Source organism: Anomalospiza imberbis, chromosome 15 (genome assembly GCF_031753505.1).
Source record: "Anomalospiza imberbis isolate Cuckoo-Finch-1a 21T00152 chromosome 15, ASM3175350v1, whole genome shotgun sequence".
In the NCBI taxonomy this organism is placed as follows: domain Eukaryota; kingdom Metazoa; phylum Chordata; class Aves; order Passeriformes; family Viduidae; genus Anomalospiza; species Anomalospiza imberbis.
Genome location: NC_089695.1, coordinates 4,662,574 through 4,680,483, shown reverse-complemented (window position 1 = coordinate 4,680,483; position 17,910 = coordinate 4,662,574). Strand labels below are relative to the sequence as shown.

The 17,910-nt window shown below is 45.9% G+C and overlaps 1 protein-coding gene across 6 annotated transcripts in view; it reads right to left on the bottom strand.

Moving 5' to 3' along the window:
- The window catches only part of LOC137482946 (rho GTPase-activating protein 7-like), a 52,197-nt gene that overhangs the window by 15,707 nt on the left and 18,580 nt on the right, over positions 1-17,910 (bottom strand). The window contains exon 1 of one of the 6 annotated variants that reach the window (XM_068205612.1): positions 5,619-5,646. The exons of the other annotated variants lie outside the window; for them this stretch is intronic. Coding sequence (XP_068061713.1) covers positions 5,619-5,631 — 13 coding nt within the window. The 5' untranslated portion in view covers positions 5,632-5,646. Of the gene's footprint in view, positions 1-5,618; positions 5,647-17,910 lie in introns of those variants that run through there. 6 annotated transcript variants of the gene reach the window in all.

The following is a 17,910-nucleotide window of genomic DNA, read 5'->3' as shown; positions in this document are numbered from 1 at the left end:
AGACTCCTCAAAAACACAGACAGGTCAGCATGGGTGCGTGCCCCCAGGCTCTGATCTCTGCCAACATCTCTGGGGCTGTGGAAGAGGAGAGGATTCCCAAATACACTTTCTGTAGGTCTGCGTGCACCCCAGCGTGTGTTACACCAGACACCAACCTAAAAGCAAAGACTTCTTTCAAAGGAACATTGTTGAGCTACCTTAAAATCCAGCCTGCTCAGTAGAGAGAAAGGTTTTTAAAGCACCTTAAAGAGTAGCATGATAGGCCAGAGGCACAAAGCTGTTCCCTAAAACTATTTTCTTTACACATACACTCACAGATTAGGATTCCAAGGCACTTCACATACATACCTGTTCAAATTCACCGCTTGCTTTGCTCAGACTTCTCAACTGTAAGTCATCAGTACAATCAGACACTAACCAAAAATATCACACAACTTCCATGATTTTATTTTTCTGCTTTAAAACTTAAAACTGTTTCCATTATCACTTAATCAAACTGGACAATGCCGTTCTAACAGAAGCTTCCCTGCACAAAACTGTATGGCTTTTTCATCTGAGAATAAAGTGATACCACAGGAAGACCAGGATATTTTTACACAAAACAGATGGATGAAATTCTTTTATCATACTGCAGAACAGAAACTAATTTCTTCTACAACAGCCTGCATACACTATGCCTATATTTACTGCTATATTTAGTGCCATAATTTATCATAATCTTTACCACAGCACAGCAGTAAAGAGACAATAAAAGACAAGCATTGTATTCAGAGAGTAAAAAAGGAAAATAAAAGCTATTTGTAGAAAAGAGCCAGAAGGATGACCAGCGTAACACTAAAAGTTTTCACAGAGTAATTTTCATTTAGAAAACCCCAGCAGACTCACTCAGCCATCTCAGCTGTGGAGAAAGTGTAGCTGCCCTCATTCAAGACCTCAGCCTTGTCAGGCAGAGCCTGTGCACAGCAATCCTGAGCTCAGACTGGGACTCTGTAGGGGCTGAAGTTTCCCCAGTTCCCAACACATTAAAAACACAACTCCGTTTTTAGACCAAACCAAGTCATGAAAAGTGATGCAAAATAGAATAGAAAAATAAGGCAGAAAAATACTTTGCACCTAGTGAAGGTATTTTCAATGAATATGACTGAAAATATACACTTACAGGTGGCCTCTTCCATAAAAAGGACAGAGGAGTTGGGGGAATTTCCTTTGTTGATATAAATCTCCAGGCCTTTTAACATACCTTTGCACAATCACAGGGCATGTTTGGATTAGATATTAGGAAGAAATTCTTCCCCGTGAGGGTGGTGAGGCCCTGGCACAGGGTGCCCAGAGAAGCTGTGGCTGCCCCATCCCTGGAAATGTCCAAGACCAGGCTGGACAGGGCTTGGAGCAACCTGGCCTAGACAAGAGGATGACAACTTTTTAACATCTTTTGGGTGCTATCTGCACAACTGAAATAGCAGAGCGACCTAAATGTATCACCTCCCTCTCCTGAACTGATTTCATAATTAAGCAGATTGGAAAAAAAAATCCTGCAAAACTTAATATTCCTACTTTAGAGGCTGCCAGCAACTCTTCCATGCCAAGCCAGCTATTTCCCCATGGGCTATGGGTGGTAGGTTACTACCAGATGTTTATGAGAAACAACACAGAGTACACAGCCTGTGCCACCCCTTGGCTGTTCTGTGTCCCACAGGTACGTTCTGTGCTCAGGACTCAGCCCAGTCCCCAGCAAAGAGCATTCAGTGTGCCCCAGGCCAGCACACAGCCCAGCCCCTCCACAGCTGCTGCCCCTTCCCCATGCTCCCTCCTCCCTGGAGCCCCAGTCCCTCCACCAGCAGGGCTGTGATACCTCTCCTGCAGCCAGCAGGGCTGTGACACCTCTCCTGCAGCCAGCCGGGCTGAGAAGCTGTGTGTCCCCATCTGAGCACTGTCCTGAGTGCAGACTGCAGGACCCACACTCCTCAGGTACTTGGCAACCAGATGCTACAGTGGGAATTAAATCCCCATCAGAATGAATAGCACTGTTAACCAGATTGTTTGCAACAAACGAAAGACATCTGTGCTGAGATTTGGGCATTGTCTCTGAGATGTTTTCCTGACAAGAAGCAATTTCCTAACAAGGCAACAAGGCAGAGGCAGCAACCAAAACCAGTGACAGCTGTGTATCAAACAGGCCAGTCAGCCTTACTGTGAGGTGAGCAAACTTCAGCTAAAGAAGAATGTCAAACTGTACTTCAAATTTTAAAATACTCTAAATGAATGGGAAAATATCAGTTTCTTTCTGAAACCAGCAGCACAGTGAACCTTGCTGTCAGGATGCAGTGTGACTTTCAGTTGCTGCCAAAGCAGGAGGCCTCTTGCATTCCCCAACTGTGAGTTCCAACTCCTCCCTGACACCCCGAGCCGATGCCAGCCGGTCCTGTCAGGCAAACTGGCAGGAAATGAGTCACTATTGTTTGGCAAGATGAGATTTAAGAAGTTTTAGCTTTCTGAATTGGCTACCACGTGCTCTGATAGGTTCCAGTGGCAGGACATGGGCAGTGGTGGGTCCATGCAGGGAGGGCTGTGGGAACGTGCAGCTGCCTGCCCAGGCCAGGGAGCTCAGCCTACTGTGAAACCTTTACCTACATGTATTGCTTTTCACAGACGTGTCTCATTGTAGGTCTTTTTCAAAGCAATTTTTAAAACAGATTTTTAAAACCAATGGTAGATGCATTACTTCTATCTCCATCCAAAATAGTTTTCCAGTTTCAACAGGTAGGAATCACATGGTGATCAGGACTTCCATTAATTAAAGGGATTTAAATCTGAATGCCTTCCAAAACCACGGCAGGAAGAACAGTTGGAGAGGTTTCCTTGCTGTTTGCAGCACTCCTGCATTAGTTACTGCAGGACCCTCCTTGATCCCTTTTTCTGTAGGATGCAAGTGTGGTGCTTGTGGCAAAGAAAGGATTTCTCAACATGCCCAGCAGAGAACAGAACAGAGGGTAGGACTGACTCCTCACTTTGACTGCACATTGCACCTCTCTGTAACAAAACAGAAAAAAAATCCAAAGGATTTTGCTCTTTCCCAACCTCTGCCATTATACAGAAGACCTTTTTTTTCCCTCTCTAAATGGCAATAATCCTCCTCAACAGCCACACACAAGCAGGTGCCCAGGGTCCCCACTTCCCAACCTGCCTGATGTGCCACAGCAGGGCCAGCTGTGCCTCGCAGGGGAATGCTGCTGCCTCCTCTCATCACTGCCCTCCCTCAGCTCCTCCAGAACTGGAGTCAACAGGCCCCGTGCATGCTTGGCAGCCCGTGTCAAACTCTGCCACACATTCTTCCTCCAGCTCACGACCCTGGGCTGGGAACTGGCAGGTCCTTCACACACTGACTTAGATCCTGTCATTCCTGCTTGTGCTGCCAGTGCTGGAAGCGACAAGGGGTTTTCAGGTTCCATTTGAGCATCAAATGATGAGCTTCCCATCACATCTTTCTGGTTTGTGCATCTTCCTAGGGCTACAAGAATTGATGTAACTTCCCCATGACTTACAGCTGCTAATAAGGCATTTCATTTTACACACACCCTGTGAAAAATGCATTTGCTGTGTTAGAACTCCGATTTCTGGATGTTCAGAACTGCATTTTACCTGTGACAGGATTTTTAATAACTGTTTTTATTTACATTATATCCTTTTACTTAAAAAGGGAACTGGAACATGATGTCTGCTCCATGCTGAAGGCTCAAACACAACGCTTTCAAAGTAGGGTGTTTGCACTGACCAAGATAAGCAGTCAGGGCCTTGTAAAACTGTCAAACTCTCCAAGAGCTAAGATGGATCATAAATAAGTGGAAATGTTTATTCTGTTTTCCCTTGTGCAATGCAAAATATCAAAGCTTAATTGTACTTTACTAACCCACTCAAGGAAGAGAGGGGGGAAAAAAAAGAGATTATAGCTTGGAATTTAGCCAGGATAATTTAGGCTCCATGCAGATAGTGAGCAGAAATGTCTGGAAAATGAAAAGGCCAAGATATTTGTCCTTTCATTCCTACTTTACTATCATGCTGGTGTTTTGGAACTGCAGCCAACTCTTCAGTTATCACAGCTGGGAACGGCAATGTATCCCAGAACTTTGTGGCAACCTTAATTGCATCTTTATCCAGCTCCTTGGCATCAGCTCCAAAGCTGATTACCAGGACTCCCAAGCTGATAGTAAGGTCTTTACTCGGGTCCTTTCCATTTTCCTCCCCTTTTGGTTCCTGACATCCAGACGAGTTTAAAGGCATTTTCTTTGCAGACCACATTAACCGTCTTGTCAGTGCTGGTTGATCTTTTAATTGCTTCTAAGTACATTAGAGAAAGTAGTGTTTGCTCTACAGGAATTTTGAAGGGCTTGAGGAAAGTTGGTACCTAATTCACATCAACTTCAGGAGAAATGAGAGTGTAACTCTCTAATTTCCAATCCACACTGAAAATCCTTATCCAACTAAGTAGAGTAAGAGAGGGGATTTATCTCCCTGCAATCTAATCCCAGATATGTTACTTCACTGTGCTTCAGCCCTGCTGGCTGCAAAGCAGGAACAGTTCCCACATTTCTCTGATGCAGAGGCTCCTGATGGATGTTTTTTCACAGGACCCTTGTACATGATTGAGAAAAACTTGATGCAAGATTCCTGGGAGGAACTGTAGCACGGAGGGTACTGCTTGCTGCCACTAGAGACAATATCAATAAATCCATAGCACAGAAGTAACAAACCCCAAAACAAGTGACTGCCTGTGCTCTTTCACTGCGTAGCACTAAGTTTTCTTTAATTATACAAAATGCCAATAACACCACAGTGTGTGATACAGGTTCATCCTACGTGTAAGGAACTATTTGACCCAACAGAGACTGCCCAGTGTTTGTAACTAAAAGAAGGCTGGATTATTGCCCCTGCTAAGGCTCTGCTGTGCTGAGCCTGCTAAGCCCAGGGCAGTGGATAAATTTTACTGGGTCACTCTGGCCTGATGGAGCTTGTTGATATTTGCAGATATGCAGCAAAGTCAGACAATCTACCTGGAACTTTCCAAGTACATCCAACAAGTCAGCAAAAGCAGCAGCTACTGGAAGAGCATGATCCAAAGTGTTGACGGCTGGAGAGCCGCTGTCACACTAACAAAGCAGTGCTGGAAACAGCAGCACCCACCTGGAACCTCACCTGGGGATGTTATCTGCCACAGCACCCACTGGAGCCTCACCCGGGGATGCCATCTGGTACAGCACCCACTGGATCCTCACCCGGGGATGCCATCTGGTACAGCACCCACTGGAGCCTCACCTGGGGATGTCATCTGGTACAGCACCCACTGGAGCCTCACCCGGGGATGCCATCTGGTACAGCACCCACTGGATCCTCACCCGGGGATGCCATCTGGTACAGCACCCACTGGAGCCTCACCTGGGGATGCCATCTGGTACAGCACCCACTGGATCCTCACCCGGGGATGCCATCTGGTACAGCACCCACTGGAGCCTCACCTGGGGATGCCATCAGCACCCACTGGATCCTCACCTGGGGATGCCATCAGCACCCACTGGATCCTCACCTGGGGATGCCATCTGCCACAGCAACCACTGGAGCCTCACCCGGGGATGTCATCTGCCACAGCACCCACTGGATCCTCACCCGGGGATGTCATCAGCACCCACTGGAGCCTCACCCGGGGATGCCATCTGGTACAGCACCCACTGGATCCTCACCCGGGGATGCCATCTGGTACAGCACCCACTGGAGCCTCACCTGGGGATGCCATCTGGTACAGCACCCACTGGATCCTCACCCGGGGATGCCATCTGGTACAGCACCCACTGGAGCCTCACCTGGGGATGCCATCAGCACCCACTGGATCCTCACCTGGGGATGCCATCAGCACCCACTGGATCCTCACCTGGGGATGCCATCAGCACCCACTGGAGCCTCACCTGGGGATGCCATCTGGTACAGCACCCACTGGAGCCTCACCCGGGGATGCCATCAGCACCCACTGGATCCTCACCTGGGGATGCCATCTGCCACAGCAACCACTGGAGCCTCACCCGGGGATGTCATCTGCCACAGCACCCACTGGATCCTCACCCGGGGATGTCATCAGCACCCACTGGAGCCTCACCCGGGGATGCCATCTGGTACAGCACCCACTGGATCCTCACCCGGGGATGCCATCTGGTACAGCACCCACTGGAGCCTCACCTGGGGATGCCATCAGCACCCACTGGATCCTCACCTGGGGATGCCACAGCACCCACTGGAGCCTCACCTGGGGATATCATCAGCACCCACTGGAGCCTCACCCGGGGATGCCATCTGGTACAGCACCCACTGGATCCTCACCCGGGGATGCCATCTGGTACAGCACCCACTGGAGCCTCACCTGGGGATGCCATCTGGTACAGCACCCACTGGATCCTCACCCGGGGATGCCATCTGGTACAGCACCCACTGGAGCCTCACCTGGGGATGCCATCAGCACCCACTGGATCCTCACCTGGGGATGCCATCTGCCACAGCAACCACTGGAGCCTCACCCGGGGATGTCATCTGCCACAGCACCCACTGGATCCTCACCCGGGGATGTCATCAGCACCCACTGGAGCCTCACCCGGGGATGCCATCTGGTACAGCACCCACTGGATCCTCACCCGGGGATGCCATCTGGTACAGCACCCACTGGAGCCTCACCTGGGGATGTCATCTGGTACAGCACCCACTGGAGCCTCACCCGGGGATGCCATCTGGTACAGCACCCACTGGATCCTCACCCGGGGATGCCATCTGGTACAGCACCCACTGGAGCCTCACCTGGGGATGCCATCTGGTACAGCACCCACTGGATCCTCACCCGGGGATGCCATCTGGTACAGCACCCACTGGAGCCTCACCTGGGGATGCCATCTGGTACAGCACCCACTGGATCCTCACCCGGGGATGCCATCTGGTACAGCACCCACTGGAGCCTCACCTGGGGATGCCATCAGCACCCACTGGATCCTCACCTGGGGATGCCATCAGCACCCACTGGATCCTCACCTGGGGATGCCATCTGCCACAGCAACCACTGGAGCCTCACCCGGGGATGTCATCTGCCACAGCACCCACTGGATCCTCACCCGGGGATGTCATCAGCACCCCTGGAGCCTCACCCGAGGATGTCATGTGCCGCAGCCCCAGCCCCGCCGGCCGCTGCAGTCGCTGGGCTCCGCTCGGCTCCGGTGGCACCGCCCTTCCCCGGCCGAGCCCCGCCCGGCCCCGCTCCGTGCCCTGTGCCGCAGGAGGGCTGTCCCGGGTCCCCGTGCCGCAGGAGGGCTGTCCCGGGTCCCCGTGCCGCAGGAGGGCTGTCCCGGGTCCCCCTGCCGCAGGAGGGCTGTCCCGGGTCCCCGTGCCGCAGGAGGGCTGTCCCGGGTCCCGGCCCGTCCCGGGCTGTTCAGAGCCGCTATCCCGCACCCGTGCCCCGCACTCGTCCAGATGAAGGCAAATCGACACCCCCTGGTTCCCTTGCTGGCTTACCTCCTTGTTTTAAAGTTTTGCCAGTGTCATTCATCATAGTTTTACAAAATCAGCTACTCTTTATTTTTTTTTTCAAATACACAGAACTGCGCTGCCTCTACCCTGCACAAAAAACCGGACCGCCGCAGCATCCTGCAAAGGAGATGCTGTGCCCAGCAGCATAGGAGGAACAGAGCAGAACTAGGATTGGGGATTCATCCCTAAAACCGACCTCTCATCCCCGCTACCGAGTGTGACCCAGCCTCACAACGTCCTGCAGTCTTGTTTTGCAGTGAGGTCCCTTGCCACAGTGGTTTTCATGGATCAGACAGAACGTGGGCTTCATTTTGCTTCTATGGACTTAGTCTGGACTAAAAAGGATTTGTGGTCTGAGCAATGAATCTGGGTGCTAAAATCATATTAGCATGTGTTTCAACCTCTGCAACAGACTCGACTTCTTTGCATTCGCTGTAGTTCATTGCTGCTATGATTTGACTTTCTTCTTTTAATGATGCAGTACAAAATCTAATAAAAACCCATGATCAGTCTTTGCAGCCTGAACAATCATCAACAGGTACAAAGGGGCATGTAGGCTGGTCTCAGAAGAACATATGAAAAGTTTAACATTATTTCACTAGAAGTTACCTTTAAATCCCTAATAATGTTTTATCTGCTGGACTGCCAGGCATTACAATTCAATAGGGCAGATGGAAGGGTGGGATGCTGTGTTAATTTACAAAGGCTGAAAGATAATTCAGACTCTGTGAACAACTCCAGGAAGCCAGACCAGGCTCTAAATTCCTGCAGAACAACTTCGTGCTGTGTTTAGGCTTTTAGAGTTTGGAGCCTAAAACACGGCAAGGAAAATAAGAACTTGAATGAAGCGGACAAGCAAAAAATTTTCAATTAGAATTAGAATTCTTATAGGTGAAGAAATCATTTTTCCCAATCTCAATTAGGAACATTATACCCTAATGAAGTTATAATTTATGTGTGTGTTTCATTATCACTAGTTTTCTGTATAACAACCAAGTGCAAAATTTGCACAGACCTATTGTTTATTTTTGTGCAATTGCTTCCTAAATGGACAAATTGTATGGCATGATGAAAAAGATGTTTGATATTGGTACTGGGTGACACAATACGAAAGAAATTAGGGTAGTGTGATATGTGGCATTAGCTATGATTACCTAAGAAAATGCTTTTTGCCAGACCCACCCAAAGCCATATAAAAAGTACACACCCTGCTCTGATTAAATGTACAGGTATGTGCTTGGATTAGGGAGACAGAATGTATCATTTAGACCTGGGGATAACATCAGTAGACTGTTCCCATCCCATAGAAATGCTCCAACCAGGGCATGCAGTTTCATTTTCCTACCATTTTCCTTTGGGCATTTCCCATGAGATAACCCTACAATGCTCATTTATCCTCTTTAACAACAAACTACCATCAAGCTTCCTAGAGCTGTGTGGGTTACCAGCCATGGGAAGACCCACATAAAATCTTAGGGGTGAACTCCTTCAGTAGAACACAGCATTCAGTGAAGGCTTTCCAGGAGGGAATCACATTCCTTCATTTTGACCATTTTATGTATCCCATAGGACAACAAACCCAGGGAATCCTGGCATCTGCCTCTCACTAGAAGAGGCCCTGCCCACACACAGGAAGCTTACATGATGGAGTAAAGGGTGTCTGGAATAAGGATGTCAGCTTCAGAAGGGGCATTTGGGTATTTTCACAGCCTGTCAAACCCTCCTCATTCAGCTGCCTGGCTGATGACTTGTGGGCCTGCTGCTGGAGGTTCCCAAGCTGGAGGGAAAGACAAGAAAAGGTTTCCTGCTCACCTCGGCTTTTCAGTTCCCAGCTCTGCAGCTCACCAAGGACCACAGTAACATCACTAGAGCTTCAAAGCTTATGCCACTGTTTGGGACTGACACCTGGAAAATGGGATCATTTCCCCCAAATGGTCTTTGTTGTTTGATTTCCTATTTTCTGGACCCACTTACCCTTGCTGAAGGCTCTCCAGAACTTTTCTGATGGGCTTCCTTCCAAGCCTTGGCCAAACCCCTGACTGTAGTCAGCACATGCAAGGATTCTGCCCACAGCAGCTCCAAACCAGTCACATTCCACCTCACTCAAATGTGGTGAAAACAATACTAGAGTGGGTCCTTTTAAACAACTTCACAAAGTACTGCATGACCAAAATGAATTGTTTTTAGAAATGAGCCTGCTGCTGCTGAATCCCTCACTCATGCTGCACCAAAACTCTGCAGAACCTCAAGTCACCAAAGTTGTTTCAGACAGTCACTGTGCCAAGTAATGGAGTCACTTCCATTAAAGCCAAGCTCCCTGCGTATTTTAATTCCTGTCTCTGGCATATTTCCCTTACATTTACAAGAGATCACCTCACTTCTTTCTTCCCCTCTCTCCCTTTTACCACCTCCCTCAACACTTTCCATGAATCAAAGCTGAGTGACATTTCATTTCTAACTTTCTCTTGGTAAGATCCCAAAGTAATTGTTTTCTATTTTCTTCTCTGATTATCTTGAGTTAACATAGGAGATCAAGGAACCTAACTGCAGCTGTGACTATACTAGGAGGCATCAAGAAAGATATTTCTATGGAAACAAGTTGTTCAGAGAGAAGCCAGAAGATTAATTAACAAGTTAGACCAATTGGGAGGAAAAATGCAGAACAAAATACAGTGAGACAGTTAAAAAGGGAGGATGTTAAAGGTGGTGGGGAATAACTGTCAGTTAGAAAGAAGAAAATTAATAAGCTCACTAGAAAGGGATTTAAAATTGAAAATAATTAGATGAAATTAAGTGGGAAAAAAAGATAGGTTAACAAAACCAAAAACTCCCAAGAAGGAACTCCACTGGTTGTGAAGTATTTTTCCAGGGGCAAAGACTGAAACTTTATCATCTATGATGAAAGAGAGGTTAGACAAACTGCACATACATGTATTGCAGGGGGAAAGATGTACGAGCAGAAACACTGACTGTGTCACTATTTTTCCTCTCTTGTAAGACAAGAGTAAGCTGAATAAAGTCTTTAACCTCTTTTAAAAAGAGGAAAGTAATATTGTTAATTATAGACTCTTGGATATGCTGAAATGCTGTTGGGGTGAAGTCAAAACTTAGACCCATCATATTATTAAAGTAGCATCTTGTTACCACTCTGGTCTTCCTGTCAGAAAGCAGCTGTGTGAGAACAGAAGTATGAGAAAACAAGCATATTCAGTGGCCCTCTGAAATTAACAATCGTTTTTTTTCCCTGAAAGTCAAGGTACAACGGTTTGGGTCCAAGTCATTCAAAAAGCTCTTGGATTACAGGAAGTCCATTCTCTTGGTTTGTCCCTCTGTAGTCATTCAAAACCATTTAGACCAGATTTTCCAGGCTTCGCCATCAAAATCTTAAAACATGATTAAAAATTTTCAGGTGGTTTTCATGTTATTTTCTCCACCTCCCAATGAACTTTGCTTGGCTGCTTTCACTGGGACATTCCAGTGAAACCTGCAGGAGATAAAGCATTATCCCATTTCCAAGCTTGCTCTCACAGAGCTGAATTCTAGAAAATGCTGCTACGTATCCTAACAGGATCAGGTCATCATTAATTCTAATTTTTATGTCTTCCTTTCTAAACCCAGCCTTCAATTAAAAGGTCACAATAACACAAAATGGTAGGGACATCCTACCACACCCTACCCTCCCTTACCTCTTCTGGAAATCCCTGCAAAATAAATCCCAGGGAGAATTCCCCTTCTAATACCAGATAACCACTGGGATTCAAAGACAAGCCCTTTTTTAAAATGGAAATGTAAAATGTCCTGGTTATTCCTGTATCCCTGAGAAGCTGGTGCCTTTATATGGCTGTTTACCTATTCCTATGATAATCACAACTACTCCACGTTGTTATGAAAGGAAATATTGTGGAATTGTTGCTCCTGGAAAACAACACAATGTTGCCTCAGCCAGCAGGTGTCAATTTATTTGATCTTTTCTCCTTTAAATTCCTATGCCCTAAGTTCCATTAAAATTGTGTAATCTGTTTCTCATTAGAGCAGGTCAAATCTCAAACTGGAATTTAGCTTTTGCCTTCTGTTGTTCATAGTTAAGCATTTTTTAGAGTGGAAAACACTATGCTATCATGATGAGTTCCAGGGATTTTCTCAGGAACTTTGAGGGTTAGACTAAACAAATTGAAGAATTCTTTCAGAACTATGGAAGATCCTAAAATGTGGGTGAGAGAATGTAGCAACAAAAAGCATAACTTCTTTCACAGATTCACAGAGACCATTTAACATGAAAAAGCACAGGAGGAATGTAGTGGGTGCATGGAGCTGGAAATCCATGTCCAATGTTCATGTCTAGGAAGAGAGCATGGAGGAGTTTAAGTAGTGCAGGGAATGGGGTACCCAGAGCAAAATCACAGCTCTGGCTCCCTGCCAGCCAAGAAAAAACGAGCAGAGCAAGCACTTTGATTTTCTCAATCACTTAACTACTTCTATCTCCAGAGCCACTTTAAAAGCAAAGGTGACATTGAAGGCAGAGCCACTGACACTTCTGAGGTCTCTACATGAAAGCTTTAACCTGCAGAGCCTTGGCCAGGGTTCTTGAGGAACAGAGCAAAATCTGTGCTCATAACCAGACCCTCCTAAGGAGGGAAAGCACTTGATCGATAACGCAGCCTTGGAGGTTTCATTTCAGTTCTTTCTTCCAAAATGTAGTCAATTATTTGGATAAATATAACTGGATTGAAAGCATACTGCAAAAAAAGTTCAAGTTAAAGTCAAAATCTCACTGCTCAAGCTAAAAAAAAACAGTTCTGCCTGGGTTGCAGAAAAAAAAATGTTGCTTGTAATCTCTAACATTTCCTACTCCTAGTGTTTTCTCTAAAAGGTTTGTCATCTCTGTTATTAAAATGCATTTCTAGAATCATAACAGGACTTGGGCTTGGTTTATTTACACTCCAGCAAGAGCAGGCCCTTCGTAGAGGAATGAATAAGCTGCTGAAATGGTCCTGAGGAAGCTTTTAGATTGCACCTGCTTATATTTGGACCTGAGATATTTGGGAATAGATGACTCTTACCTCTGAGCACCACACAGAAGCACTGTCAGTAATGCTTGTTTTTTAATCAAAGTAAGATCATTTCAGACATGACAAAATGTTTTTTCAAGCAAAGCAGTCCAGCTAGAATCTGCTACTCTCCAGAGTAAATTTTTGAGACTAATGTTCCTTAGAAGGAAAATCTTGAGGGTTTTCACATGAGGAACAAATCCAAAAGAGTAAGTTCCTGCATAACCAGCACGTGTCCCAGGCATTAATGAACAGTGTCCTGCCTTGGACAATGGTGGCCATTGCCAAAGACATTACATGATGTGGGAGAGCCAGACAAACACATGGGAGCAGGCATACATCACAAAATGTATGAAGTTCCTCTATGTTTTGTGTGGAACTGTATGGGAAAGAAAAATATCTTCTTTCAACTGCTCCCACACAAGAAGCCACAGATTTTATCTGGCTTTGATTCACAAAGCCTTGTTTCACAGCCCTCTGCCCACTGCCTGCTTGTGGTGATCTGGATGGGAGTTCCACACAGCCCTCGCTGCTGCTGTTCAACACGAGTGTTTTACACGGAGGGAGAAGTTAGGGACAGAAGCAGCTCACCTTTGTCACAGCACTGAGACACAATCTACAGCTAGTGATGTCCTCTGTCTTCTGGAGGGGTTCTGCAGGCTGGGCACACCTGGGGGACCTTATTCCTGCTCAGAGTGACTGTCAGTTCAGCAGCACATAGAGAGAACAAACTCACCAGGACATTTTCAGCTGTTTAAATAAATGAACCCTGACTGCCCACTCTACGTCTTATCAGGCCTGAATGGGTGATCCATTCTAGAAACTTGAGAAATAAAACTTTTTGCATAAAATAACCAACGGGAATCACTTCTGTGCTGCTGTGTCCCTCTGACACGTGAGCAGGTGTGAAGTTGTTCACAAACCCACACCGAGCTGTTCCTTTCTCCAGCCAGTGCAGTGTGAGCCAAGTGCCTCGGCACAAGCAGGAGCCCTCCCCTGATGCAGCCCCACCATTTCACCAGGGTTTGAGTTTGGTTTGTAGGGAAACAGAGTCACAGAGGAAAATTCCTCAAGACACTGCAGTGTGCACCATCCCTGGCTGAGGAGGTGATGTGACACAGAGAGTGACAGACAGCTCAGCCCTTCCCTCTGGAGATCAGACATTGCTGTGACACTGCTGTGAACCAAGACCGAGTGAAACGGGATCTGTATCCAAACCTGCATCCTCTTGCAGTCATGGCTCTTGAAAAACAGTGGTTTCTTGCCTGACCAGAAAAGCAGAACACTGCCTTGTGCTTACCTTTCTTCCTATCTTCATTATACCTCAGCTGTTGAGCAAAGTGGTTGGACAGAGAATTCTTCAAAGGCCCAGTGGATGCTCATTCCAGCAACAAATCAAAGCAGCTGGACTGGTCAATGTTTTGCCAATGAGCCAAAGCCAGTACCTCCTAATTTTAGCAGATTGATTTTGCACATGAAAAGACAGTTTCTGTTTCAAACAATATGTGTTAACAGCTCAGGAAGCAGCAACAGGCAAGTGCCATATCAGAGCAAAGACTGTCCTGAGTTTATCTGTGCCTGCAGTCAGATCTGGAAATCCCCTGAGAACAGGTTTGCTTGTGAGTGTTTTCAAGAACTCCTTGCTTTTGAGCTAAATAGGTGCCAGAGAAATAAAGACATCTGAATGTCAGAGCTAGGGTCCTGAGCTATTACCAGTGGTGTGGTATTGCCATCAGTGTGAGCAGTGGGAGGCAAAGGAACATGGGGGGGTTTTATTATCAAAGAGCAATGTATGGTGACTCACATATATAAGAAGCACTAGAATGTATAAACTTTGGAAATTTTGGCAGTTCATTGGTGAAATTGAATTATAGAATAGTAAAACCTGAAAAGTAATTAGGTTTTTGATAGAATAATCATGAAAAAGATGTAACAAATACTGGCTTGAGTGCTCCACAGTTTGGCCACAGTCACATCCTTGCTTCATTATTTGTAAAGCCATAGTTTTGTCCAGATGAATAATTTGGGACCAAAAGAGATCTTATCTACAGTTTTGCTCTTTGTTATGAGCAACTAATACCACAGTGACCTTGTCCAGTTTGCATCCCTCCATAAGCTGAAGCTATTTCCAAAAGTATTTGCCAAGTATTAACCAATCTGTTTCCAGGAATGTGACAACAACAGAGAAAGAAAAAGTAAAGGTGGTCAATTTGAGACAAATATATCTTTATAGATTATGGACCGATTTTATGATACACTTGATCTTTTCCTGGCTCAAATTTAAAATAATTCCTTGAAATCTTTGAGATCCTCCCAGAAAACACCGCTGTTCTATTTCTGTGGGTTTTTTATATGTGCTCATTTCTATGACAGATGCTTAAGCTTTTCAATTGAATCACTAATGTTATGCCAATGGTAAACTTCTGAAAATGCAATTGTTGTTTGGGAGAAATAACAGCCAAAATATTTTGATGAATAGCCTCAACAAATTCTATAAATATATGTAGCATTTTCATCTGAAAAGCAGCACAGCTCGTATCTGGACCTCAGGGAAACTGAGACTCATTTTAGCTTTTCACTCTGGCACTTTAAATAAGAAGAAGATGTCAAAGGGAACAAGAATAAAGCAACCAATGAGGAGGGGGGGAAAAAAAAGGAAACTGCAGATCAGTATCTGTAAGGCAAAGTATAAAATTGCAGTAGCAACTTTCAAATCCATTTTCTGAATGTACAAGACGTGCTATCTAGTCAGGGAGCTACAGAGGAACTCCCCATGCAGCCCTTCCATGGACTGTGACAAGAGCCAAGGAACAGGTCAATATTCTGAGTGCCTTAAAAATAATTTCCTTTGCAGCAGCTCTAAAAAGTAGAAGTACCTTGGAAAGATGACAGTGTTGCTTTAATCATGTTTCTAATTTTTACAATAGGCCTGGAATTGATGTCAAATCAATTTAAAGGCAACATAAAAGCAGATTCATATGCTACAGTAGGCTTAGCCTCCTTAATAGACTACAGTGTATCTCAGCAGTGCCTGGTAGCTTGTTTTATTCTCTGCATGATAACTGTTTACTGAAAGATGAGAATAAAGTTAACATATAAAACCAGCTTTTAAAATATTTTAGGAATATATTAGAGTTCTGAAGTAAATATTTAACATAATAGATGTCACAGGAATTGATTTTCCCTCTTTCCAGCACCCACCTGTACTGACCTAAAATGCTCTGTTCTAATAATACTGAGAAGAAACTACTGAAAGAGTTCAGCCATGGCTGGATGGAAAATTCACTCCCCCTTCCTAAAATTTAGTTCTCTAAATATACAGATGAGCACCAAGCAGGGGAACTATCAAGAGAGCCTAGCCAGCTCACAGTGGGATGGGGATGCTGGCACAGTTTTCCTGTCCTCCAGGTCCCAGAAAGCATTTCTGTTTCCACACCCAACTGTCCCAGCTGCCACAAAACAGGGCATGGCCAAACCCAAGGTGGGGCAGCACCTCCTGCCCCAGCCATGGACGTGCTGGAGGCCAGAGCACTGAGACAGCCTGCAGGCATGGAGCAGCACTGTGCTCCCTGCTCAGGACCCCCATGCAGGGGGCTTCCCAGCAGGCTCTGTGTGTTCTGATGATAAATATGATGATATGTGTGTTATGGGTGCAGCGTGTCTCTCATCAGAGCCTGAGTTGTGTACATAACTCGTGCTGACCTCTTCCTTCTCCACCGAGGCACTCCTCCGAGCCAGAGATCTGTCGGGCGTCACCAGGCTGCTTATTTGACGCACTATTTTTAAATAACTCACAAATATTTAAACAACATTTCTATCAGCATTACATGTTTAGAAGACATCCAGGAATGTCAAGAGTACCCGAGCTGGCTGGCCCACTTAGAGCACAGCCCTGCAGCAGTGCCGAGCTGTTGAGTGGCCTGCAGCTCACACCAGCTCATGCACAGCCCCTGGCAAGCGGCGCGGAGCTTTCAGCACCCCGGTGAGAGGGCTCTTGTGAGACAGGCTGGGAATGCACAGTGTGACTGTCTGAGACACCCAGCCTTGGTTGTGGTTTACTTGTGATTGCACTTTGGGGGATAACAAAGAGCCCAAAGTCACTGCTGAAGACATCAATATCCAATTTTTGGTCCTTTCATCTCTCGGATGTCTCTCAGCCGCTCACAGATCCTCTCCTGGAGGAGCTGGCAGAACTCATTCTGGCTAACAAAGCTTTGCTGGTTCTGAGAAAGGCTGTGAGCCTCAGTTGGTCTGGAGACTAACTGAGCCAGTGTTCCTGTTACACAGCAGTCTGAAGACAAAAGCCAGTTGGATTTTAGTCCTAATTTAATGCACATTTAGGATACATGCCTATATCTTCCTTAACATCTCCGCTATCAGGTGATAGGTGTAAAGGCATCCACTATCCAGGCAATAATGCAAACCAATTTGATAATCAATTTCTGCTTTGAAAAAGAAGCAAAGCCAGTAAAGCTTGGTTTTAAGACCTGAAAGCCTTTGTGTGGGTTATTTTACCACTGTTATATCTGGCTATAGCAGACTTTCAAAACTCAACAGAAGAGTATTTCACACATTCTGAATTTGAAGAAGATTGCTGCTAAGATGTTCAAAATAGAAATACTGACACTGAAGCACCAAAACCAATAAAACCTGTTCAGAAAAGCACTTCACATCAAAAGACATTGATGTGCTTTAGCTCACTTCAGATTTCAGCAGCACTCAGTCCTTGCCTAAGACTGGAGCTCAGCTTGGTGCCAGTCTACCTGTGATGGGAGGCTACATCCATTCTTACACGTGTCCAGGCACAACACACCCTCTTTACTGAGCAAATTTTTCCTTGGATGGCTTGGCTGTGTAGATAAATAGAGGACATGGAGCTGACAGGTCACCACAGCACAGTCTTGAGAGAGGGCTGGCAAGGAGTATGAAGCACATTGCAAATCTTCACCTTCTTCTCAAAGCAGTGGTGGCTAAAAGTGGCTAAGTCAGACTGGTAGCAAACACACATGCATTTCCTTTGCTTGCCAAGTATCCCAAACATTACTTGGAAGGAATGTCACAGGCTGGAGCAGAGTTAGGTTTGGAAGGAACAAGGTACATTTTAGCTACATGGGCAAGGTGGAATGTCAAGTTTGCTCTCCCTGTATAAAAGGCTTTTGAAGGACCAAGGAAAAAAAGCACATTTTCCTGTCAATATCAGGATGCCAGCACATGTAAACACCTGTGAGTTGTGCCCTGCAAAAAAGCAATTTCTCAATTTCTGCAAAACATCTTCATCTAATATTCTGCATACTACAAGGCTATGTCAGTA